Below are 27,604 nucleotides of genomic sequence, written 5' to 3'. Positions count from 1 at the left end.
ACTTTTGGATTAGAGTAAGGAACAAAATGTAATGATGGACCCTTCCTAATGTCAGCACCTGACTATCTTTCTCCCCGTATTATTCTATGGCCCTTGAGTTAATGAAGGGGATTGTGTGCACACTGGATGGCACCCATCATCACTATGCCTATTCCCTAGGGAATTTCAGTGCAAATAAAACAACCGCAAAGGTGCACCACAAAAAGCAAGACAATAAGTGCAAATGGTATTTAAGCACAATGAAGAAAAATTTCTCAAAGAGATGTTGATAGTCTTCTTTAATCTTTATTTTCAGTTTGCAGTGAAACATACAGCCGACGCGTTTCGTCCCAAACTGGGACTTCTTCAGGGCTGTCGGTAAAAACATATACATCCAATCAGTTTTCTATGTACAAAAATCAACACCCGATCTAACAACATGTACAAAGACAAACAATTTAAAAACAGTTTAAAAACCCTACAATGATAGACATGGAGCTTGTGCATTCATTAATCTTGAGATGGATGCTTTACAATGACATTGTCTGAAGTACGAACATATGTGAATTATCAAATAATGGACAATTAACCATGCTTGAAATTAATTCTATGAAAATTTAAAGAAATAAAGAATATATAAGCAACTGAATCCTTGGAGTGAAAGTCTTCTTTCAATGGGAAGACAATACAATGTGTGCCCGTGAAGGGGTGACTCTAGAGCCACTCTAGTCTCACTACTTTATTTATGTGTTTGACGTCCCTGGACCCTCGACGCCACCTTTCGGTTCACCATAAAATTGATAAACTATTACAATTGAACTATTTCTAATCAGCTGTGCATCTATCCAATTTCAATTACTTTATGCATCTCAGTGTCACATGGACAGATAGCACGCATCAAATAACCAAACCAACAAACTTCCAAAATGAGCAATTACGACGACATATCAAAAAGCACAGAGGCCAGAGCCTCGACCTTTGCTTTTGAAACCAAAGACGCAGATCAAATCTACTCTTTAATCAGGGAAGAACTTACACAGGAAACCACAAGCCGGTCCAAAGAGCAAAATATAAGACAATTACTCTACCTGTCTAAAAGGAAAACCAATCAACAACTTCATGCCAGCACCCTTATAAGATACCACCGTAACTTACGCATACCACGAGGCTTAAGAATTGCACTTAAACCATCCCTCTGCAAACATTCCAAAAAGTTTCAAGAACGCTGGTACGAAATTTTGAACAAATGTTCATTAGACTTGATTCTTCTAATCATACAAGAATTATCCACCATCTTAGAAGAACTGAGTACGGAAATCGAGGAAACAACATCTGAGCTATCAAAGATGATGACCGAAGATGAATTAAAAACCACCTTAGATGATATCAAGAGCCAAATTGACCGACACTCTAAAGAAATTAATGAACGGAAAATCCGCAAATTTAAGAGGGACACTCTTGATTATCGTCTTGGTGAAGTGTACACATGGGCTGAAGTTTACGCCCAAAAACGAAGAAATCGTCCATACAACTCCAACACTGAGACTTCTTCCACTGATAGTGACACCAGCCAAAAATCACGAAAATCACAACCCACTCGGACTCCACAAGATAGCACAACAAACGAAATACCAACTACCAGCAAAACAACGGAAACCAATTCTTTTTTAGATCAGGGCCAAGCCCAAAAAGGAGACCCCGGAGAGGGTCAGGAAAAGGACAAAGAAAGAGACCCACCGACCACTCGCAGCACGTCAGCTTTAACCAAGGAGAAGGAGAAAGACAAAAGAACCAAAAAGAACCAACCCTAGATCAACTGGTAATCAATATCAGTGACCAAAACCTCAGCACTTATGAATTAGAGTTACTACAAAAGGGAACATCCTTTGTTCCCACCACTACCACAGATAATTTGGAATTGGAAGTCAGCTTTTTCAAGTTGATGCGTAAACTTAGATTGAGACATTTCTTTGACAATACACTACAGGATCGACCACCACCCGAGAAAGATCAACTGTTAGGACTACGACCTCAAAGTACCTTTCAGGCTCCCACCAGCCATAAGACATTGGATTTATTCGAAAACCTAGTCAAACAGGACCTACGCAAGATAAAACACACTAAACCCAAGAGAAGGAATACTACACAGAAGGACCTTGACACCCTGAACAAACTGGCTGCCAAAGATAAAATTGTATTCACCAAAGCAGATAAAGGCGGAGCGATCGTCATTATGAATAGGGACATGTACAACACCAAAGTGATGGAACACATCACAGATATCAACACCTACTGTAAACTGGATCAAAATCCAACATTTGAGTATTCTAAAATCCTAAAAACCATAATTGATGAAGCACATAAACAAGGCACCATTACAGAGAGAACGAAAAATTTCCTGACAACTCTGAACCCAAAGAGTCCTACATTGCGGATGGTACCAAAAATCCACAAAAACACCTATGACCCACCGATGCGACCAATAGTATCCACAAGAGGGAGCCTGCACGAACCAATTGGCCAAATCCTAGATAAGTACTTGCAACCTACAGTACAATCTATGCAAACCTACGTCAGAGACACATCACAGTTCCTACAGAAACTGCAACAGATATCTTTGAACTCTACTGAAAAAGTGATTCTATGTACAGCTGATGTACGCAGTCTGTATACTAGCATACCCCATGATATGGGTATAGAGGCAATGGAAGCAGCTCTTCTCAACACAGATCTTGATCAAGATTTCCAGACTTTCCTTTTGGAGCTGATGTACTTTATTTTGTACCATAGTTATTTTAAAGTCAATGAAACATGGTACCAACAACTCACTGGCATGGCAATGGGCAATTCGGCAGCACCCGTGTATGCCAACATATTCATGCAGTGGTATGAAAACCAACATATTCTTTCTAAAAGAGAGTGGACTGACAACCTTAAGATGATAATTAGATATATTGATGATCTCTTTATCATCTGGACAAACACAGAAGAAAAATTACTTGGTGAATTAACCAAGTTCAATGACATAGATCAAAGAATCCAATTGACATGGGACATATCAGAAACTATGGTAAATTTCCTTGATGTCAAAGTATCTATAACTCCAGAGGGATTCACGACTGATCTTTATGTTAAACCTACAGATAGGAATAACATGTTGTTATACTCAAGCTTCCATGAACATAACCTAATTAAGAATCTACCATTCTCGCAGATGGCAAGAGTGAAAAGAATTACTTCAGATGAAAGGACCCTTAACATAAGGCTTGAAGAAGTAACCAACAAATTCACCGCCAGAGGTTATCCTCAAACTCTAGTGGAAGAATCCAAAAGGAGGATCGATAAATTGGACAGATTGAAACTTTTAACCCCCAAAGCAAAAACAGAGCAAACACGCACAGTAGTGGTATCTAAATATTCCACAGCTAGCAAGCAATACAAACAAACCATTTTGAAACATTGGTCCATACTCAACATCGAACCAGACTTCAAACAATCATTCAGCCAACCACCCATTTTTGCTTTCACTAGATCAAAGAATTTTGGTGAAATCCTTCAACACAAACCACTAGAAAACAAAACATACTCTGGAACCAAACCTTGCCTCAACTGCGGCAATTGCAATAGTATAATTGGAGGTAATACCATCTGCCATCCGTCACAAGGTTATTCCATCAAACTAAAGGTCAACGCCACTTGTGAATCCAGCAATTTAATCTATGGGATCAGATGCCCATGTGGCAAAATATACGTGGGCAAGACAGAACGTCGAATCAAAGTGCGACTAACTGAACACAAGTCAAATATTCGACTGAAAAATATGAAATCAGCACTATCATCGCACTTTGTAGAGGAACATCATAATGTTTCCCAAATCAGGTTCACGATCTTAGAGACTGTCCAGAAAATTGAGGGGAGAGACAATACGAAATACCTCTTGAGAAGAGAGAATTACTGGATACAAAAACTTTCCACCCAAAAACCGATGGGTTTAAATGAAAGGATAGAATTTTCTTGCTATTTGTAATTAATTGCTCTGATGACTGTAACTTGTGTATACTGTGCCAGTTCTCGTTTACACCTGATATTCACTGCAAACCACAATCACATCCTAACACATTGATCAGTGGCACACGCCACAAAGGACACCACTCAGCATTCTTCACCCCCCAGGTTCTAACCCCGACACAACCGTTATTACATCTTTCCTGTTGTCGTCCGTTTTTACCCTTTATAGGATAGCTCTTCCACCCCATCTTTTACTTTTCATTTTACCAGAGCTCGTATTTATATAAACTCGTTTTTTATGGCGCACACGCTGTCGACCTATTTTCATTAACCCAGCCGATCTACCCAGGACGGTCCTAGAGTCTTTTTTCTATGTCGAGGGTCACGTGTCACCCCACATGACCGGAACTTTTTCACAATATCTAAGCGCGACCGGCATTCCGCCGAGCCGACGCGGTTGAAAGAGAAGACCGGATCCGATCGTCTTTATACTTTTTTCAAGGTTAGTTTCCCACACAGATTGAACTGAATGTTTGAGAGCGCTACAGCTCCCGACCAGCCTGCTCTAACAGAGCTGTTCCGTTTATTTATTTTTTCAGAGGCTGAACTTAGCATACCGAATCAGTCATGTAAGTGACGCCGTGTTACATTTATTTAGATCACTTTGCATGCACACCACTCACCACAGCATGATATTCTTTGGGGAATCTCCTGCACACACCATCATTTTTTACCCATGAATGTACAACATGTTTTGATACAACAGTACTTTGTATGTGATACACCGTCACATTTAATAGTAATAGCACTTTATATCGTTTTTGCAGTGTCGATTCCCTGATGAAGGGCATACTATAAATGCCCGAAATGCATTGGATGCTTTACAATGACATTGTCTGAAGTACGAACATATGTGAATTATCAAATAATGGACAATTAACCATGCTTGAAATTAATTCTATGAAAATTTAAAGAAATAAAGAATATATAAGCAACTGAATCCTTGGAGTGAAAGTCTTCTTTCAATGGGAAGACAATACAATGTGTGCCCGTCAAGGGATGACTCTAGAGCCACTCTAGTCTCACTACTTTATTTATGTGTTTGACGTCGCTGGACCCTCGACGCCACCTTTCGATGCACCATAAAATTGATAAACTATTACAATTGAACTATTTCTAATCAGCTGTGCATCTATCCAATTTCAATTACTTTATGTATCATAAATAAAGCACTCTTACAAGAGCCTGGTGTGCGTTGTGTGGGTTTTGTGCATGCGCAGTCCTTCTCATATAAAAGGAGGCCTAGGGTACCCACAAAGAGGGTAAATCCAGCTGTGTGCAGGAGCAAGGTAACAGATGCCATGATGTCGAGGGTACAGCCCGCCTCGTGTTTGGGTAAGTCCCTCAGAAGGAAGCTCGGGGCAGAAATCAGTCACCATAAATGAATATTAGAAGAGACAAAATGCCAGCGTGCGTACAAGCACTGAAATCCCTGCTTGCTGCAGGTGCAGCCAAATTCCCAGAGGGTTCCTTAGATCAATTTGTTCACAAGTCCTTCTCTGATAAGCTCCCTCCATCTGTCCAACCTTTCGACACTTCTCCCTTTCTGTGTCAATACCTTCTGAGCACACAAATACTAATAACTGTGTGAGTCTCAATTTGTATTATAATTCCACAAGTTATAGATGACTGGCAAGTCACAATGTGTCTAATGAATTCAAGTCCATTCATACGTCGTCGTAGTCACTTGTATCTTCAATTGTAATTTATTCCAATCCAATGTAACTGTACATTCTGTACAACAGTCCAGTGTTTAGATGGTACAGCAGCCAACACGTGTTTCGTCGTGTATTTATACAACACTTAGACTTCCTCAGGGCTGTAACCAAAACATAAACAATGCCCATATTTAAAATAAGAACTCAATATATCTAAGAGATGAAGAAAAATGATAGTAATCTCCACCAAGAAAATATTATGTCATGCATACCTAAAAGTAGAGTAGGTACTCTTAGTGAGAAACACAGAGGTTAGAAAACCCATTTAGATATAGTGGGAACCTTATAACCCAGGCGCTATCAGTAACAGTTAGTAGTCTCATATTTACCTTGAACTAAATCCTGTATCATGGAATATAAGAGTTCCTTGTCCTATTACAGATTGATCACTATAAATGAACATAAATCAAAGTCACCAAACATATCAAATATGCTCCTGACATCTCATAGACTCAGTCACCACAGAGAAACTTTATCAGAAGCCTATCACCCCTACTTAGTAAACCCTAAGTATCGAACGAACTAAGATGCCTATCATTGAAAAACAACCTGTAACTATCAATGAATATATCAATTCATATAATCGGTAAGTTAGTAGATACCTGAGTATCTGCAAGACCATATTGAAACGCGCTCCACTAGTTATTATTCTAGACTATATATGTACAGTAACACTCACCAATATAAACAAAGCATGAGTCAAAATTCTTCACTTTGGATGCAATCTCTCCTAAGCAGTATCTATAAAGACAAGACAGCCTGTGATACCTATTGTTACTCGTTGCTACTACACTATATAGATTCAAATTATGAAAAGCTGACTCACTTAAAGTGACAAATTACACGAAGTACGTCTCCAACTGTTTGATAAACGATGACTCTCAATTGTTACTAAAATGCAAGGTAAGCATTAGTAACTGATAACAAGTAAAACACATACTACTTTGACGTGCATTACATATCTTACCAACATATCCGGTAACACTAGTATCCAAGGGACTAATACTGTAAAGGTAAGAGATAATATTATCTGTATTATATTATGTCAGCTCTTAGCGGTTAACTCACAAGACTGCCTTTCAAACTGATAGTTCAAGAGCTTACCGTGTGTGTGTAACACTACGAAATTGTCCTTAGTCAATCTGTCGCTTCCCAATGTAGAATACAATTTATATGTGTTATTATGATGAAAATGGAGGGCTATATTATCAGAAAGTATCTGTAACAATTGAAAACCAACAATCACTTTAATGGTTCTCAGAGAGCACCGTGAATGCTAATAAATCACAGCTCTTCTTACCCAATCTTAATATCGTTGGATCCTGATGTTTCTCCACCAAATCGTCTCCCTCCTAAAATAGAGGAGACTATTATTTATATATACCAACAATGTAGGCTTTGAATACACGATCCAAAATCCAAATTCGCGTATGCATACTTCCGAGTCGGCAGCGAGAATCCACGCTGCTCTGTGGCATTCTGTTTGGGCGCCATATTGGAATGCCTATTTATCGTAAATAATAATCGGCGCCATCTTGTAGTGGTGTAAACCATAGTAGTGAGTTAAAGTATCTAATAATCACGAAAGTCGCAAGCACTAGCTTGATATCTATTTTATTCAGAACGATGTACTTCTTCATTAATCTAATTTATCGCAACATATTGTACTCAGCGGTACTGAACGTTCTATTAAGGTGCCGTATCGGAGTGCCTAATATCGTAAACGATAATCGGCGCCATCTTGTAGTGATAAAAGTATCTAATAATCACGAAAGTCGCAAGCACTAGCTTGATATCTATTTTAATCAGAACGATGTACTTCTTCATTAATCTAATTTATCGCAACATATTGTACTCAGCGGTTCTGAACGTTCTATTAAGGTGCCGTATCGGAGTGCCTAATATCGTAAACGATAATTGGCGCCATCTTGTAGTGATAAAAGCTACAATATTGAGTTATAGTATCTTGTTATCCCGAAGGTCACAAGCACTGGCTTGTATATAATGGACATCGTATTGTTTTATTAATAATAATTATCTCAGTATATTATGCATGGCGGTCCAGTACACTCGAAGAGTATGACTAACCGTGTACTCTTAATATACACCTAATATTTCATCCTGAATCCGAGTAGGGTCAAAGACAAAAAAAACCCTCATCTATCATCATTGGTAGTGCGCGCACTATAGGTCCAAAGATTCCTCAGGGCTACTACAATGTGTCTAGCATGCTAGGTGTTAGTAAAGATCTAGGTAAAGGGTAAAAAAAAAAAGAAAGAAAAAGTGTCCGTGTGTGCCATATAGCCTCGGTACAAATACAGTACTAATAAACATATTGCCTATGCTGGATAGTATAAACTGCTACAATTAGTTCTAATAAGAGATTCACCCTTTTAAATGCACATTGTTCTCAATTGTTCGACAATCAAGCAGCCATAAGAGATAACATTAAATTTCCATTGGAAATACATAAAAGAAGTATACATGTTATACTCTAAATTAAAGATTGTTAAACAATATATCAACCATATTTCATTCAATTATTCAGAATAATCTGCTAAAGTCATACTGTAGTACATTCCGACCATAATGTTTGAATAATAAAACAAAACAAAACACTATACATATTGATCATACAATCATTATCTAAATCATGCCCTCACTCCTGTCCCAGATAATATTGATATTCATTATCTATATTGAGACCCCTCTCCACAGCTTTAAATTTCATGATCCAGATCATTTCTTTCCGTCTAAGTCTCATTGTCTATTACCCCCTCTGGGGTCTTGTGTGACATGCTCAATCCCATGGTAACTGAATTGACACTGATGCTGGTTGTCATGGTTTTGCACACTATGGGCAGCAATTGGATATCTAGTATCCCCGATCTTCCAAGCATGAAAGTGCTCCATCATCCTATCTCTTAACCTTCTTATTGTGCTGCCCACGTATATTTGGCCACACGTACAAGAGATCACATAAACCACATAAGTGGTTTCACAGTTGATAAATGAATTTATCTCAAATGTGTTGGAACCATTATAGCTGAAGCGTTTGACTTTTTTCTTTGCCAATCTACATGAGTTACATCGTCCACATTTGTGGAAACCTCGGGTAGAGGATGTCAACCAAATTTTCTTCTTTTGGAGTGGGTAACTTGGGCTTAAGTCATTAGCAAGTGTTCTACCTTTTCTAAAAGTAATTGAGGGTCTCTCGCTTATAAAGGGCATCAAATCTTTATCTGCGCTAAGTAAGTGCCAGTGTTTGTTAATAATGGAGTATAACCGTCTAGACTCAGTATAAAATTGTGTAATGAGCCTAACTTTCTCTGTGCCTCTCCCAGCGTCATTCTTCTGTACCAAGGTATGTGCCCTCTGTAAATTCAATGCTCTCTTTTTAGCTTTATTATTCACATTCAACTCATAACATCTAGATGCAAAACTGCGTGACATATCCATTATATTAAATTGAAAATCCTCATCCTCAGAACAATTTCTTCTAGCTCTCACCATTTCTGAATAGGGAATTGAATTCTTCTGACAATTGGGGTGGCAACTTGTTGCGTAAAGGACTGCATTACAACTCGTCTCTTTTCTGTACATTTTAGAGCAAAGCCTATTGTCCTTCACAAATAACTCAACATCTAAGAATACGGTTTTTCTGGTGTCATATTGAGTAGTGAATCGTAAGTTCACATCATTGCTGTTTAAGTACTCAAAGAAGCAAAATAAATCATCCAGGGTTACAGTCCAGATCATGAGACAATCATCAATAAATCTGCCCCAGTATTGTATGTTGTCAATCCATCTCTGTACACGACGGCCCCAGATCCACTCCGCCTTGAACCACCCCATAAAGAGGTTGGCAAAAGACGGAGCGAATCTAGAGCCCATCGCAGTCCCAAGGCACTGTTTGTACCATCTCTGATCAAATATGAACACATTGTTTTTTAACACAATCTCAGTCATATCTAACAACATTTTTGTGTGTTCAAAAAGTTCTACTGATCTTTTGTTAAGGAAGGTCTCTATTGCTGTAATCCCTAGGGAGTGATCAATATTGGAATACAATGAAACTACATCTAAAGTCACCAAGTACATTCCTTCCTCCCAGTTGACATCAGACATAATATTCAGTACATTGCTTGGTATCTTGTATATATGGGGTTAAAGACTGAACATGAGGCCTCAAGCATATATCAATGTACTGTGAGATCCTCTCTGTGGGTCCACCTATCCCTGAAATTATCGGTCTTCCAGGTGGATTATTTCTATTCTTATGTACTTTTGGCAAAGTGTATAAACAGGGTGCCTTCGGTGCCAGTACAGTCATATAGTTATACTCATCAATGTCCAATAGTGTACAATCATACCACTCTCTGAGTCTAGTGTTAATGCTGTTTTTTAAACTTTCAAGTGGATTACCTCTCAACAATTCATAATACCTAGTATCAGCAAGTTGTGACAGAATCTCAGCTTTATATTTCTCAGTTTCCATGATGACAATATTACCACCCTTGTCAGCCCTCCGGATGGTAATACTATCATCTTCTCTAAGTTTTCTAAGAGCAGTTCTTTTGGCTGAAGTTAGGTTATCCGGTTTCCTGTAGTTGCATCTCTTGGACTTATTATCAATAACACTATTGATATCCAATTCTACCATCCTGTGGAATGTATCAATAGTGTTCCCTGTTCCAAGTTGTGGTGTCCACTTTGATTTGAGTTTCAAGCCACTGCTTTCACTCAAATACCTGTTGATTTCTAGGTCATCTAACAATTTTGCCATAGTAGTGGGATCTTGTTCAGTCTCCGTAAGTGATAGCAAAAGCTTAGTAGCATTAGCCCCCTCAATGCTCAAGTCACTCATAGCCCGTAAAGGTTCACATCCTCTGCTTTTAATGGGTGCATGTACAAAGTGCTTCTTAATTTTCAGAAGTCTAACAAATTTATAGATGTCAATTTTGGTCATATACCAATCCGGTACTACATTAGGACAAAATCCAAGACCTTTCTTTAACAAAGTAAACATGTCTTCTGGTAGTTCAATATGTGACAAATTAATGATTTCTAATTCAAAATTTAACATATTTTGAGTATCATCTATTCTTTCCAAGATCTGAGTCTCATTCCCCTTCTTGTTACCTGTTGACCCCTTGCCCCTGGATCCTCTCCTTGTCTTGACATGGCTGTACCTCTGCCCTTGTATGTATTGTCTTGATTCCCTATTCTGAGACGTTTCACTTCCTCTAAAGAATTGTTGGTGTTTTCCTGTATGTTTCCCTCGGTCAATGACACACCATTTACCTCTTCATTCTCACTACTCACAATAGAGGATAATTCTGTTTCACTAGCACTGGTACTGGGTGTGGTAATAGACTTCTGCTTAGAACCCCGGGGTTGCTGAATTAAATAATCAAAGCGCTTGGCGAACGTGAAAACGCGACCTGTCTTATAATCCCTTTCATCACGTTGTAATTTTCTGGCCTTCTTACGCTTGATGTCAGCCTGTAGGTCATTTAAGTAGTTATCAAGAATGGTATAATTCTTGACCGTGGCCTCAGGCATGTTAAGATCCTTAATTTCATCCTCAATTTTCTGAATTTCATCTAATAGTTTTTTGATTTTATGTTCAGCATTTTCGATTAATATGTTCATAAGGTTTCTTGAGGATGCTGTTAATTCTTTTTCCCACTTGTCTAATAAGTCTGATTCCAAATTCTCATATGTAGGCATTATCTGCGATCTGTACAGCCCACCTCATGTTTGGGTAAGTCCCTCAGAAGGAAGCTCCTGGCAGAAATCAGTCACCATAAATGGATATTAGAAGAGACAAAATGCCAGCGTGCGTACAAGCACTGAAATCCCTGCTTGCTGCAGGTGCAGTCAAATTCCCAGAGGGCTCCTTAGATCAATTTGTTCACAAGTCCTTCTCTGGTAAGCTCCCTCCATCTGTCCAACCTTTTCGACACTTCTCCCTTTCTGTTCGAGTCCCAGATCTTCCCTGATGCCGGGGTACAGAGCAGGTGTGGCCCTCCTCCACTACAGACGGAGATGGCAAGGCTGGGTGTTTTCTCATGCTGGCAGGGAGCGCACGCGGCTCTTCGGAGAGCCATGAATGTCCAGGCTACCTGTCACCGCTGTAATATTGGGACCAGCAGTTAATTTACAGGCCATTCTTCTGCGGGTCAAGTCCGGGGCAGCAGGAGAATATATAGGATGACAAGTCCAGTCGGGCTGTCAGGGGTCGTTAACTGCAGCGGCCAGACTAGGAAAAGTCATTAACTGTGAGCGCCAAGAACTGTGCGATGATTTCCTGGGCTCAGGCAAAATAACATTTTACCTCTTGGAGCGCTCCTCATACGTTGTAAAGTGCCAGTTTTTCGGATCTTCTTTTGCAGTAATCTAGTGCTTCTACTTGGTGGTACGCTGAGGTTGCTGCTTTTCCTTACTTATTGAAAGCAGTGGCCGTGGTGAGTGTGTGCCACGAGCTGGCATTAGCTTGTCCATAGACAAGCTGCCAAAGTATTCACAGAGAACCCTACAGTGGGAGGGCTCTTAACGTCACTACAAGGTCGCGAGAGGGCACTAGCTGTGAAAAACAGACTGCACGGGGTGTTAACTCGTTCTTAGGTTTTGATGGGCTTCATAAAGTGTGCGGGCAGTCAGACCTCAAAGGGTACTTTTTTGTGGTGGGGGCTGTTAACCCATTGATTGCTTTCAGGAAGTATAGGCATTAGGCAGCGACTGCTTTCACTGCCGCTTCATGTGTCCTGTAGTCTCTCTATTTACGTTCCACAAATTCTGACATGTTTTGCTCTCACTTCTTTCTGACATTCCGGATTCATCTCCTCTTCCGTCGACTGGGCTTGCTCCCGTCATCTCACTATATGCTCCCTCCTTTTTCTATTTTCTATTTTCTCTTTTCTTCTGGTTTTCATTCTCTCGATTACCTGTGACCACTTGCTCTCACTCCTTTCCCTCTGTCACTGTACAAATGCATCAATTCTCTCTGGTACATGCTAGTACCTGTAGGAGAGTGGGGTCTGCTTCCTATGGTCACCCCCACTTTTTGCTGTGATTCTCTGTTTTTTTTACTTTAGTGTGGCTGTGGGCCTGCTAATCAGACCCACAGCCCAGCTGTACTCTCTCTAAATTGATACCATGTATTTTAGGTACATACCTGATTGGGTATTGGGTCACCTTTGTGAGCCCCTGTATAGTGCACCATAGGCACCCGGGGCATAGGTGCATCCAAGGCCTACCAGGGGCTGCAGCATGTATTATGCCACCCCTGGCTTGCCATCCAAACTGACACCACAGGCTGATCACTCAGCTTGGGTAAGTGGTGTAATCACCCCTCATTTAGATATAGTTTGTCTATATCTAACTTATATATAGACACATATGCAACTATAAGTCACTCCTATGGTAGGCTTCAACAATCCTGGAAGCAGAGTGCTTAGTTTTATGTGAGAGGGTGCCCTAGCCTGAGCTGAGCCCCTCTGCAGCTTTCGGAACCATCTCCTTATAGCTGTTCTATGATATAGCCATACCATATACTCTTAAGTGCATTATAATCGTCGCGGTTAATGCTAACTTTGGTTTGGTTTTATCAAAACATGTCGTGTAAGGTGCCAAACACTTTGGAATATTACCCCCCCCCCTCAAATTCTGGCAGCGGGGTTGCATTCCACCCTTCTAGAGGGAAAAGACATGTATGTTCCTGCTTTACCCGGTTAAAGGTAAACAGAGCCCCAGCATCACAAAATGGATGCTGCTGCCACAGACACAAGTCTGAACTCCTACTGCTGGGGGAAACTCCAGCAAGGGAGGCCTGGACAATAGGTTTCCTGTCACTGACAGCCTGTAGTGTATTGGGGCAGGGTGGGTTGAATGGAAAGATTATTTTCCAGACACGGCCTGGGGCACACAAGGTGCTCCATGCATAGCCCGGTTCAAACCAGTTGCTGGGGTGCTACAGCCCCGCTTTGGCGCAAAACTGGACATAGGGAAAGGGGTGTAACCACCCCCTTCCCAGGTACACCCATAGGAGGGACCTAGCAGGTAATCCAGCCCCTAAAATCAGTATAAAGATAGGAGCTATGTCCACAGACTTTAGATTATCCTGGAACAAAACTCTGATACAAAACTCTTGGACCTTTGATGTTCTATTCTGACTAGAAGACTGAAGACATGTCCCTTGTGGTCAAGGAGTGATCACCCTGTGCAAACAGGCACCACCAGTAACTTGCCGGTCTGCTTTGTTGAGGCTCCTGTCGTAACCCGAAGATTCAGTGTCACAGAAACTGGACTCTCAGACTTCGCTGACTCCGACCCACATCCACAACAAAGCTGAGACCCGTGGCAGACAAGAGAGAATTGGGACCAGGCACCCTGGACATCCTGCATTTTGCTAACTGCTCAGCTCCCGAGGTACCCTTGCAGTTGTACATTGGGGTATGAGAAGCCCCAGACCCGAGCACCCTTTGCACTGAAGCTCAGCCCTCTACATTCCACGAGTGCCGCATGGGGCCTGTTCTTGCATTTCAGCTTGATGCATCTTCCCGGTTGCTTGCCCGCTGGCTAGTTATCCCTCCGAAGACTTTCTTTTGAAACCAAATTGCTTTCCTGGTTGTTCCAGGCTTGCTCCAGCTTCTCTGCAATGGAGAAGCTCCCTAGACCTTGCTGGTCTGACTCGAAGCCAATCTTCACTTCCTGCGTGGATTGCGTTTTCCAAGGCTTGTTGGGTCCAGTCCAGATACTGACACCGCAGTCAACTAGATCCTTTGTGGAACAGCTTGTAACCAGCTCCTGGTTGTCGTCGATGCCTCCTGGTCCTCGTGGTTGCAGAGACAAGCTTCACCTCTTCACCTGAGATCATCCCGACATCGCCTGGTTCCTTCCTGGTCACTGGCTAGTGACCCAAACTCTGTCCCCTCTGCTTTAAGGTTCTTCACTTCTTCGATCCACCCTTGGATCCACCCAGACACTTTTCCTCTGATCGCCTGCAGCACTTCTTTGCAGATCTCCATAGAAAACGACGACAAAACTCGACACGAAAAGACACCTATGCACCCGGCTTCCCTGGGTGAGGTAACACGAGTACTCCGGTGCTCCCGTGGGTCTTGACTCTCAAGGTGTCCTAGTCTAAAGGGGTTTTATCGTCGACCATCTGGAAGTGTCCTTAAAGAGTAACTTTGTAACTTCTTTGTTCTCCATTAGAAGTCATTGGTAACTCGCGACTGTGTTTAGACACTGCACGCGTCTCCCATGGGTCTCCTAATTCCTAACCTTGGGCTGTCTAGTGTAGCCCCAGCGATTCTACAGGCCCTAGGCCTATTCAATATTTCTGTAGTGGTTCTTATACCACTTACTTAGTATATGGTTTGTGAGGCCCCTGTCAGAATTTTGATCAACAGTGAGAATCAAGCAGGAGTGCACGTTCCACACCCATTTGTGATTGTGAGGCCCCTAGGGCATAACTGTATGTGTGCAACTTATCGTATGCTAATTGAGTAACTTGTGATGTACTTCGTTCTCTGACCTCATAAAGAGTGCAGATGGGTTGTGTTAGAAATGAATACATATTTATTTGATATATACCTTGTGTGGTGTCCTTTCATTTGGTATTCAAGGGATTATAATTGGTAAAACAGCTTGCTTCACATGCTCTCTGACATCTTAGCCTATGACTGCTGGTCCATGCTACCACTAGGATAGCTTGTCTATAAGGTTAACTTTACAACCACCCTCAATAAGGGTTGTTTAGACTGGTGCAAGGTGCCCACTAGAATAGTGGACATCATATGCCAGGCTAACTTCTCACATTGGTGTGCAGCGGTTGGGATAGGAGCTTGCTGTTGTTTTACCATATAATCTCAAGATATCATTTGAAAGATCACATTAAGGTACCTGTAGGTACATATAAATCAAGTTCTTATAATACTTTAAGTTCTACTGAACTTAGCAGTTGTAGAGGAAAGGGCTCAGCACACCCTGACTACAACTCTTATAGAGGTTCTAGTATGAAAACATTGAGTGTAGGTAGGTGCACACACCACACCTCACTATAAAATGTCCTTGGAAGCAGGCCCTAGTGGACCTCTTCAATTAAACACCCAGAGGGTGCCCTCTAAGTATGACTCATTCGCTTTTAATGCACTTAGAAGCCTTTTTGCAGTCAGAAAGTTAAAAGAAGGACAGCGTCCCACCTTTAACCACCTGATAGATCTCTTAGAGGCTCATGATGTAGAGAATGCATCAGACCCAGGGAACCAAGGTAGTGGAGTGGGGGGCCATCCATCAACAGAGGAAATTCCAACTGGAGAAGATACAGTGGTCTCTTATGAGGTTGATGACCAGGATGCAGTAGATGAACCTGACCTGGGCAACACAGGACTATCTGGAGGTGAGGAGGGCCATGGTAGGCCCCCCTTTAACCTTATATAGCCACAAATGCCAGATGGATCTGGACTCAGTGAACTAGAGGCACGGGGTACTGGTAGGCGGCAGCCTCCAACATATACTGTGTACCACAATGAGCCGCTCTCAGTCTTGGTGTTACTAGTGTAAGTTACAGTGTTAGAATGTGAGTGCAGGCATCTCACAAAAAGTGAAGGACTGGTCTCACACACCACCGGGTGTCATGCTTCATCATTGACCAGTCCTCTAAAAACTCAGTTTGATAGAGGGTGAGCATACACCTGACGACAGGGATGGACTTCTAAACTAAGTGGGGGCCCAAATAATATATAAAGTGATTTAAAAGGCCATTATGGGTGTCAGCTTAAATTTTAATAGTGCCGGCATCCATATGGTAGTTAAAATAAGGTGATCGGTGTCATAGGGATATTAGTGTCCCCACACCGCTCTGAGTGAGGTCAACATGTTTCTGCCTAAAGGCCCATCCGGGTCCGCGGCATATATCAGGACCTTAAACTAACGGGCTCCACTCTTACCACACTCTGGTGAGAGGGTTCCACTTGGTGAGGTGAATGTGATAACACTCCACTCCTGGACTGGCTAAGTCTTGTACGCCCTGAGACGAGGTCAATTTGGCCCCATAGGAGGGAAGGGCAGATGGACCCTTTCGGTCTTGGAATGTCCAATGACGTGATCTCCGCCTCTACACCTAGAACTGCAGGCGAGGAGCCCGTTAGTTTAAGGTCCTGATGAATGCAGCGGACCCGGATGGGCCTTTAGGCAGGAACATGTTGACCTCACTCAGAGCGGTGTGGGGACACTAATATCCCTATGACACCGATCACCTTATTTTAACTACCATATGGATGCCTGCACTATTAAAATTTAAGCTGACACCCATAATGGCCTTTTAAATCACTTTATATATTATTTGGGCCCCCACTTAGTTTAGAAGTGCATCTCTGCCGTCACGTGTATGCCCACCCTCTATCAAACCTAGTTTTTAGAGGGTGAGGACTGGTCAATGATAAAGCATGACACCCGGTGGTGTGTGAGACCAGTCCTTCACTTTTAACTAAGCCTGGGCGTAGTTCGCGTAGCCGCACTCCGCGGAGCTACGCGAAGATGCACTTGCACTCCGCGAACTACGCATAGCTCCGCGAGCATGCGTAGTAGCTTGCTTGACCCGTTTGCGAGCCATTTTTCGTCTTCGGGAGCGCCGTGGAACTCTGGAACCTGCTCGACACCACATCTCCAGACGTCGCCTTCCTCACGGAAATATGGATGAACGCCTCCTCAGCGCCCGACATCCCCGTCGCCATCCCGGACGGATACAAGATTACCCGGAGAGACGGCATCAACGAGACAGGAGGAGGCATCGCCATCGTCCACAAGAACACCATCCGCATCACGACCAACTCAGACGACACCCTCACAGCCGCTTAACATCTTCACTTCCAGATACACACCGACCCCAAGACCACACTCAGAGGCAACCTCATCTACAGACCCCCAGGACCTCGCACACAATTCAGCGAAGACATGGCAGACTTCATCAGCCCGCACGCCCTCGCCTCCGCTGACTACATCCTCCTAGGGGACCTCAACTTCCACCTGGAGAACAACAACGACAACACCACCACCACCCTGCTGGACAACCTCGCCAACCTCGGACTCATGCAACTGGTGAACAACCCCACCCACTACGCCGGACACACGCTTGACCCAGTCTTCTCCTCCAGCAAGTACATCTCCTTCAGCCACTCCACCGGACTCCACTGGACAGACCACAGCTGCGTCCACTTCAGCTTCAGAAAGACCACGACTCACCACCACCTGCAACAGGTTCCCCGCAGGAACTGGAACAAGATCACCACCGACCAGCTCACCACTTCACTGAGCCAGAACCCTCCCGCCAGCTCAACGGACCCCAACCAAGCAGCCAACAACCTCACACAGTGGATCACCAATTGCGCTCGCCCAACCAGCCTCGACCACTCGCAGTCCGGCTTCCGCGCCAACCACAGCACCGAGACCGCCCTCATCGCAGCCACTGACGACATCCGAGCCCTGCTCGACAACTGGGAAACAGCGGCCCTCATCCTCCTGAACCTCTCCGCAGCATTCAATACGGTCTGCCACCGCACCCTAGTGCAGCGCCTCAGCAACATCGGAATCCAAGAGAATGCACTGGAGTGGATCATCTCGTTCCTCACCGGAAGAACCCAGAGAGTCCGCCTCCCCCCGTACAGATCCAAGGCCACCGAAGTCATATGCGGCATACCACAAGGATCATCACTCAGCCCCACCCTCTTCAACGTCTACATGAGCCCCCTCGCAGCCATCGTACGCCAACACAACCTCAACATCATCTCCTACGCCGACGACACCCAGCTGATCCTCTCCCTCACTAACGACCCAGGAACCGCCAGAACCAACCTACACGAAGGGATAAAAGACGTAGTCGAGTGGATGAGGAACAGCCGCCTGAAACTGAACTCAGACAAGACGGAAGTCCTGATCCTTGGATCATCACCCTCCGCCTGGGACGACTCCTGGTGGCCCCCTGCCCTGGGCAGCGCACCCAAACGAACGGACCACGCACGCAACCTGGGCTTCATCCTGGACTCCTCCCTCTCGATGACCAGACAAGTCAACACCGTCTCATCATCATGCTTCAACATCCTACGCATGCTCTGAAAGATCTTCCGGTGGCTCGCCACCGAAACCAGGAAGACGGTCACACAGGCACTCGTCACCAGCCGACTGGACTACGGAAACACCCTCTATACCGGAACCACAGCCAAACTCCAGAAAAGACTCAAACACATCCAGAACGCCTCCGCACAACTCATCTTGGACATCCCCCGACACAGCCACATCTCCGGACACCTGAGAGACCTTCACTGGCTCCCCATCAGCAAGAGAATCACGTTCCAACTCCTCACCCACGCACAAAAGGCCCTCCACGACCTGGGCCCCAGGTACCTCAACAACCGCCTGTCCTTCTACACTCCCACCCGCCAGCTACGATCGACCAGCCACGCCCTCGCCGCCGTGCCACGCATCCGAAGATCCACCATGGGAGGAAGATCCTTCTCCTACCTGGCAGCCAAGACTTGGAACTCCCTCCCCATCCACCTCCGCCTGACCCAAGACCATCTCTGCTTCAGGAAGCAACTCAAGACATGGCTGTTCGAGCAGTAGCGGACCCCCCTCCCCCAAGCGCCTTGAGACCCTCTGGGTGAGTAGCGCGCTATACAAATATCCTGATTGATTGATTGATTGATTGCCTGCATGCTCGGGATGTGTAGCGCGCGAAGTTACCCATGAGGTTTGTCCCGCCCGCTCGCGTCCCCTTATTTCCGGTTACTACTAACATGTTCGCGAGTTATTCTGTGCCAGATTGCAGTTTCTGCGTGTTCGGCAACTCGATCTTACCGACAAGCATCCTCGCGCACGCGAAAATGCTATTGAGGGCGCGAGAACTACGCTACGCAGCAGTTTGCGGCGTATTCGACAACTTCGCGTTCTCCGCGGAGCGCGGAGTTGCCGAAACTCCGCGAACGGAGCGTAGTTCTTCGCCCAGGGTTACTTTTAACCTTCCAAGTAGGCCTAACCATGAAACAGAAAAAACAGATCACTGTCCAGTGGTTCTGGTCATTCTGATTCCTCGGTAGGGTCCAGTGCCTCTGCTAGGAGGAGGATGACTTTCCCTCAGAGGAGAGAGCACAAAGCTAGGATGAAGGAAGTAAATCTTAGGATTAAGAGGCAAGAAGTTGCCCTTGCAAAAGAGACCCTGGCTCTTGAAAGAGAGAAAAAGTAAAGTGGGTTAGAACCCACTGGTGGAAGCAATATTCCTAGAGATAGGGAAAGGTCTCAAGACCATAAAAACCTAAATAAGATTGTCCCTCCCTACAAGAGTGGGGATTACATCCACAAGTGGATAACTGCTTTAGAGAGGGCCTGCAAGGTATAGCAGGTACCCCAGAGTCAGTGGGCAGCAATCTTATGGCTCTCCTTTTCAGATAAAGGAAGAGGCAAGCTCCTCACAGTTAGTGATGAGGATGCTAACAACTACACTGTCCTGAAGAGTGCTCTTGTAGATGGGTTTGGCTTAACCACTGAGCAGTATAGGTTGCTGTTCAGAGACACCCAGAAGACACAGACTCAGGACTGGACTGACTTTGTAGATTGTGCTACTAAGGCTCTAGAGGGCTGGTTACTGGGCAGTAAGGTCAACGACTATACAGGATTGTATAATTTGAGTATGAGAGAACAGATTCTTAATAATTGTCAGAACCAGTTATTGCATCAATACCTGATTGACTCTGATCTGACCTCTCCCCAAGAATTGGGAAAGAAGGCAGACAAATGGGTCAGAACCAGGGTGAAGCATAAGGTACCGAACCAAGGTGGTGATCAGAAGAAGCAAGACCAAAAGGGTGTGGAGAAAGCAAAAGACCAGAAGTCTTCGGCAGGTTCCCAAAAAGCTTCTAACGAGGGGGGTTCTAAGAAATCCAAAAAGAAAGAAGTTCCAAAGAAACCATGGTGCAACTTTTGTAAGGTTAATTATCACTGGTTCAGTGATTGCACCAAAAAGGAGGCAGCTCCAGCCACCATTGCCCCTAAGGCAACTGTTCCCCCTAATTCAGCTAATAGTGGTGGTTCTCAACAGAAGGGTGTAGTAGGGTTGGCCCTGGGAACTGAGGTGGATTCTGGCCTAGTCAGAATACCAACTCAAGCTGTTCTTGTCTGTGTTGTGGACATGTCTATGTCCTCTACTGTGAGCCCCAGTAACTTGGGCAAGTACAGACAGACTCCTTTACTTAATAACAAAGTGGCTCAGGCCTACGGGGACACATGTGCCAGTGTCACAATGGTGACACCCAACTTTATGGACCCTGGACAGATCATACTAGGTGACAATTACCTATTGACCAATGCAAGCAATGTCACTATCACCCATAGTTTGGCAATTGTTAATTTCTCCTGGGGAGGGGTAAATGGCCTCAAAAGAGTTGTTGTGAGTTCAAACCTCCCTGTAGAATGTTTGCTTGGCAATGACCTAGAATCTTCAGTCTGGTCTGAAGTGGAGTATAGGACTCATGCAGAGATGTTAGGTATATCAGCACATGTCCTTGCTGTGACCAGGTCACAGGCCAAAAAGTGCAACACTGAACAGGCCCTGGATCCTGAAATAATAGACCAGTTGCCTACCAGGAGGAGAAGCAGTAGGGTTAAGGCAGTGCCTTCCCATTTGCCTCAGAATGAGGATCAGCCTTTCAAGGAAGCTGATTGTGAGATCCGAGAAGGAACTGTTCCAGAAGAGCTTGAGCCTGATCAGGTTGAGTTTCTTGGGACAGGGGGACCTTCAAGGGCAGATCTGAGGCAGGCTCCGTTGGACTGCCCTTCTCTTTAACCCCTCGGACAGCAAGCTGCTGCTGAGGCTGCTGGGAATGCTAATGGAACCCATAGAGTGTTTTGTAATGAACGGCTCATGTATTCAGAGGTTAGAGACCCTTGGCCTTGTGCATCCAGGAGGTTGGTCACACCTTTGGCATTCAGGGGCTTCCTTCTTACATTAGCCCATGATATTCCCCTTGCAGGACATCTTGGCCAGAACAAGACTTGGGGCAGGCTTGTTCCTCACTTTCCCTGGCCCCACATGTCAGATGACAACAAGGAGTGTTGTGGCTCCTGTGTCACCTGCCAAGCAAGTGGCAAATCAGGTGGCACCACAAATGCCCCCCTAATACCACTACCTGTGGTGGGGGTTCCCTTTGAAAGAGTTGGAATAGACATTGTTGGACCAATGGATCCCCAAAAAGCAGCTGGGCACAGGTTTATTCTGGTGGTAGTGGATCATGCCACCAGATACCCAGAAGCTATTCCCCTAAGGACCACAACAGCACCTGTTGTGGCAAGAGCCCTCCTGGAGGTTTCCTCAAGAGTGGGTTTTCCAAAGGAGGTTGTCTCAGACCGAGGTGCAAACGTTATGTCTGGATATTTGACTGCTATGTGTAAGGAGTGTGGAGTGAACTACAAGTTCACCACACCCTATCATCCACAGTGAAATGGTCTGGTGGAGAGATTCAACAAGACCTTAAAGGGCATGATTAAGAGTTTACCTGCAAAGGTTAGGCAAAGATGGGAAATCCTACTGCCCTGCCTTTTGTTTGCTTACAGACAGGTCCCACAGAAAGGTGTTGGCTACAACCCTTTTGAACTTCTGTTTGGGCACCCTGTAAGAGGTTCCTTTGTCTGGTGAAGGAAGGATGGGAGTTACCTCTCAAAGCTCCAAAGCAAGACATTGTGGACTATGTACTTGGTCTCCGCTCCAGGATGGCTGAGTACATGAAAAAGGCATCCAAAACCTTGAGGCTAGCCAGGAAATGCAAAAGGCCTGGCATGACCTAAAGGCTGTGCTGACTGTTTACAAGCCAGGGCAGAAAGTGTGGGTGTTGGACCAAATGTCCCCAGCAGCACTCCAAGACAAATGGTCTGGACCCCACACTATTGTTGAACAGAAGGGAGAGGTATCCTGTTTGGTTGATCTTTGAACTCCCAGGAGCCCCCACAGGGTGCTTCAAGTCCACAGCTTGAAACCATATGTTGACAGGGTAGACATGGGTGGAAAGTGACCCTCTCCCAGACCTGCTTTTTCAGAACCCTGATGATGGTTCAGTTGATGGTGTAGCCTTGGCAGGCAGCCTCACTATCAGCAACAGAAGGACTGCAGACAAGTTCTACAGACCGACAGACATATGTTTTCTCTGACTCCAAGTCAGACTACCTGGTGCACTCATGAAGTGGACACTGGGGACAGTCTACCTGTCAAGAGTAAAATCTACATGCAACCTGATCATGTCAGGGACTGTATCAGGACAGACGTCCAAAAGATGTTGGAGTTGGGAGTCATTGAGCCCTCAGAGAGCCCTTGGGCCAGTCCAGTAGTCCTGGTGCCTAAACCTTCCACCCAAGATGGTAAGAGAGAGATGAGGTTTTGCGTGGATTACAGAGGCCTCAATGCAGTCACTAGGACAGATGCCCAACCAATACCAAGAGCAGATGAGCTTATTGACAGATTGGCTTCTGCCAAGTTTTTGAGTACATTTGACTTGACATCTGGCTACTGGCAGATCAGACTAGCTGATGATGCAAAAGCCAAAACAGCATTTTCAACCCCAGGAGGTCATTATCAATTTATGGTAATGCCCTTTGGTCTGAAAAGAGCACCTGCCACATTCCAAAGGTTGGTGAACCAAGTCCTCTCAGGACCGGACACCCTGGACATCCTGCATTTTGCTAACTGCTCAACTCCTGAGGTACCCTTGCAATTGTACATTGGGGTATGAGAAGCCCCAGACCGGAGCACCATTTGCACCTCAGCCCTCCACACTTCACAAGTGCCGCGTGGCGCCTGCTCTTGCATTTCAGCTTGACGCATCTACCCGGTCGCTAGCCTTCTAGCTAGTTAGCCCTCCAAAGACTTTCTTTTTAAACCAAACTGCTTTCCTTATTGCTCCAGGCTTGCTCCAGCTTCCCTGCAAACGAGAAGCTCCCCAGACCTTGCTGGTCTGACTCGAAGCTAATCTTCACTTCCTGCTTGGATTGCATTTGCCAAGGCTTGTTGGCCCCAGTCTGGATACTGACACCGCAGTCAACTAGATCCTTTATGGTACAGCTTGAATCCAGCTCCTGGGCATTGTCGATACCTCCTGGTCCTCGTGGCTGCAGAGACAAGCTTCACCTCTTCACCGAAGATCATCGCAACATTGCCTGGTTCCTTCCTGGTCACTGGCTAGTGACCCAGACTCTGTCCTTTCTGCTTTCAGGTTCTTCACTTCTTCGATCCACCCTTGGATCCACCCGGACACTTTACCTTTGGTCGCCTGCAGCACTTCTTTGCAGATCTCCATAGAAAACGACGATGAAACCCGACACGAAAAGACACCTATGCACCCGGCTTCCCTGGGTGATGTAACACGAGTACTCCGGTGCTCCCGTGGGTCTTGACTCTGGAAGATTCCTAGTCTAAAGGGGTTCTACCGTAGTCCATCCGGTAGTGTCCTTAAACGGTAACTTTGTAACTTCTTTGTTCTCCATTATAAGTCAACGGTAACTCGCGACTGTGTTTAGGCACTCAAAGTCATCCCTTGTTTTTTCTTTTTCCTTTTAATTTACATCTAGCTTCTATCTGACACTGCTCTGTTTCTGCGATGAGTGGCATTCTAAAGGAGTTGTTGTATACAACTTACATGGCGGGGGTGTACGGAGGTGTTAGACAATCGTGGGAAGAGCCTTGGAACACTCTGGGTTCTCTCAATCTTGCAGCAAGCACTCTGGGCTCAGTTTTCTCCTTCAGTCTATAGTAGTGCAGCCCCAAGAGCTGAAGTCAGGCTATGTTGGGACCTCTAGTAACGACCTGTGGTTGTACAACTTAGTGCACCCAGCGCTGTATATTCCTATCCATCCAGGAACCTCTAGTGACTACCTGCGGTAGTGCACCATAGCTCACTCTATGCTGACACTGGCAGCTAATGTGCTGCATGGCTATACACGTATAAGGTCCCAAAGGCGAGACCAATTGGCTATGCCAATGCTTGTTATTTTTGCTTTTGCCTCCTTCGTTCTCCCATCATTGTTTGTCGCTCTGTCCGTTCCTTGTCTCCTGTTAGCCTGTTGAATAAATTGTCGATGCCTGTCTGACCCCTTATCGTTTGCGGGTCTCCGTAGAACCTGGACTGGTGTGTACAATTAAAGGTAGAGTGTTTCTTTGGCATTATATAGAAGGCAGTAAAAAATGCTTTGGTGTACGTTAAAATTGGCTGCTGGCATCTTTCGGGTAATAAAGGCGAAACCGACAGGTGAGTGCTGGAGTGAATGATCATCGTGTGTTGTTGTGCATGAGTCGACTCGTGAGGATTGTGCTGTGAATTACCATCAGTGTAGTTTCTTCGTAGAGGTTTTGAGATCCTTCCCCTCTCTCCTTGGGCCTCATTTATGAGGCCCCTTGCGCCATCGGAACTTCACTTTTCATGAAGTTCCGTGGCGCAGAAGCCAGCGTGGTATTTACCAGGCAGCAGTACGCCAGTTTTTGTGGCGTACTGCTGCCTGATAAATATCAGTCCCTTTAACGCAGTGTACTGCGTTAAAGGGGCGTGCAATGGGTGTAGCTGGGGGCGTTCCCAGCAACATCCATGGCCTTTTGACACAGCCCCAGATTTACGAGAAATCGTAACTCTGAAGCAGTGCCAAAAGCTTACGCCTCCCCAGGGGAGGCGTAAGGGAGGCGCAACAGGGAGAAATGTCTTTATTTCTCCTCGTATTTCCTTTTTCTATGTGTGCTGTAGTCTATGTGTGCTGCATTCTACAGCACACATAGAAAGAGGAAAAGCCTCTTGTGATTATTTTTGTACAGAAAGGTTTCCCTTCCTGTACAAAAATAATCTTCCCCGCAACGCAGGCACCCTGGTGCAAGGGTGCCTGCGCTGGCGCAGGCAGCTCATTGTGCGCCGGCGGAGGGGAAAAGGACAGGAATGCGCCGTATCTTATAGATACGGCGCATTTCTGCCCTTTTCTTTTGCCGTAGGGAAGCGCAGCAGGAAAGCCTGCTGCGCTTCCCTACGGCAAAAAGTCATAAATGAGGCCCTCAGTTTGGTGAGGTGTTTAGTCACATGCTTTGCTTATGCTGTGGCACATACTGAGGTCAGCAGTGGCCACACTAGTCAAGCCGCCCTAAAGCCGGCCCTGATGGTATGTATGTCTTCCCTGCCATCTTCTAGACGTCGCCCTCGTCGTCTTACAATGTCCTAGCATTTGTGTGGGGTGTTCTTTCTCACCTTCATGAAGTTTTCATTTACCCTACCATGGATTTTTCCCTTAGTTAGGTCTTCCGCTTCGGTGGGTTTTGGGAACTATCTGTTGCATTGTCGGGGGCTGTACATGTGGTTTCCCTTTGGTTTGATGTTGTTAACTTGTGCCCTTTGCTGATTTTGATTGGGTTCTTTTTTCTGGCCATCCATTCTCATGGATGCATGGGATTGGGTATGTTTTGGAGGTCTCGGTCTTCTCTCTCTGATCTGAGCCTTCTTATTTATCCTCACTCTTCCTAACATAGAACGAGTAAATAACGAGGCAGCAATGCTCTGATTTCTTGTTCTGATTAGTAAATTTGACTCTCTTATCTCAGTCTTTACGACCATCCGGCCCTCCCTACCCTGACCTTGGCTAGAGGTGATCCTGAATAGGCACACCTGGAGGGGAGGGACTTTGAACTTTATTAAATTGCATAGAGAGTGTTGTGCTTGTCTCTAGATTGCAGGGAAATCTCATGATGTAAGGAATGGGATGAAGAAGTAGAAATGAAGCAATGGTATCACCAGAATGTAATTTAAACATTTCACAATTTAAAAGCATTTTTTAGCCACCACCTAGGAGCCCTGTTCACCCGACCCCTTTCAATGATTTCGTAATGTGTTTCAGCCAACTTGACGCCCAAATGGAGAACGATGGGACAGAAACCATTCGGGCCCCGCTGAAAATCATCCAGGGGATCCCGTTCATCAAGTATTTTGCTGATCATTGGGCTGAAGTAGAGAGTTTCCAGGCTCGGCCGGACGACTTGCTGATCTGTACCTATGCCAAGGCAGGTGAGTTCCGTCTAACTAGGAGAAGCAGAGCACAGTCCCTGGATTGCAAAGGTTGTTTACGATTATTTTTTTTAGGTTGTTAAAAAAAGACCACTGTTGTGTTTATTCTGATGCCTGTGACCCCTGCTGGTAACAAACTCCACAGTCGTGACAAAGGTCCGCACACATCCATGCACAAAACTAAAAGAAGCCAACAGTTTTTTTCATAGCAGCCTTACAATCCTCCAAGAAAGTGAAACCCTCAACATTTAGGGGCAGATTTATGTTAACTGGCACATCCCCAGGGATGCGCCAGTTAACATGCGCCACAGTGCGCCACGGCTCCACCAGCCATGGTGCGCCGCATTTATAATGCGGCGCACCATGGTGCAAAAACGGCACAGATGCGTGACGCATCTGTGCCAGAAATGTGGCGCATTGCTGGAGTTGCGTCGCAAGCACGACGCAGCTCCAGCAAGGCTCGTGGGTGCCCCATTTTAACAATGCTGCATCAAGACCTACGCCTGCTTCAAGCAGGCGCAGGCTTTTGACGCAGCATTGGCTTAAAAGTGACTGAGTGAAATCTCATAGATTTCACTCAGCCACTTTTGCGAGGCGCACCTGCTCCGGAACGCCCACCCTGCGCCGGAACGCCCACAAGCCGCGCAGGGCTTTACAATGTGACGCATCTGCCTAGATGCGTCACGTTGTAAATCGTTCGTAGGGATGCGCCACGTTTACGCCGCCTTGCGTGACGCAACAGCGGCGTAAACGTGGCGCAAG

General features: G+C 45.0%; 1 protein-coding gene across 1 annotated transcript in view; it reads left to right on the top strand.

Annotated features, from left to right (window-relative positions):
- The window catches only part of LOC147705719 (sulfotransferase 1 family member D1-like), a 319,319-nt gene that overhangs the window by 45,767 nt on the left and 245,948 nt on the right, over positions 1 to 27,604 (top strand). Inside the window, exon 2 of the mRNA XM_086932152.1 lies at positions 26,676 to 26,842. Within this exon, the coding sequence (XP_086788278.1) occupies positions 26,692 to 26,842 (151 nt within the window). The 5' untranslated portion in view covers positions 26,676 to 26,691. The remainder of the gene's footprint in view (positions 1 to 26,675; positions 26,843 to 27,604) is intronic.

The sequence above is a fragment of the Lissotriton vulgaris genome, chromosome 7, assembly GCF_964263255.1.
Source record: "Lissotriton vulgaris chromosome 7, aLisVul1.2, whole genome shotgun sequence".
NCBI lineage: Eukaryota > Metazoa > Chordata > Amphibia > Caudata > Salamandridae > Lissotriton > Lissotriton vulgaris.
The sequence above is the reverse complement of the archived record's forward strand: the minus strand, read 5'-3'. Positions and strand labels throughout refer to the sequence as shown.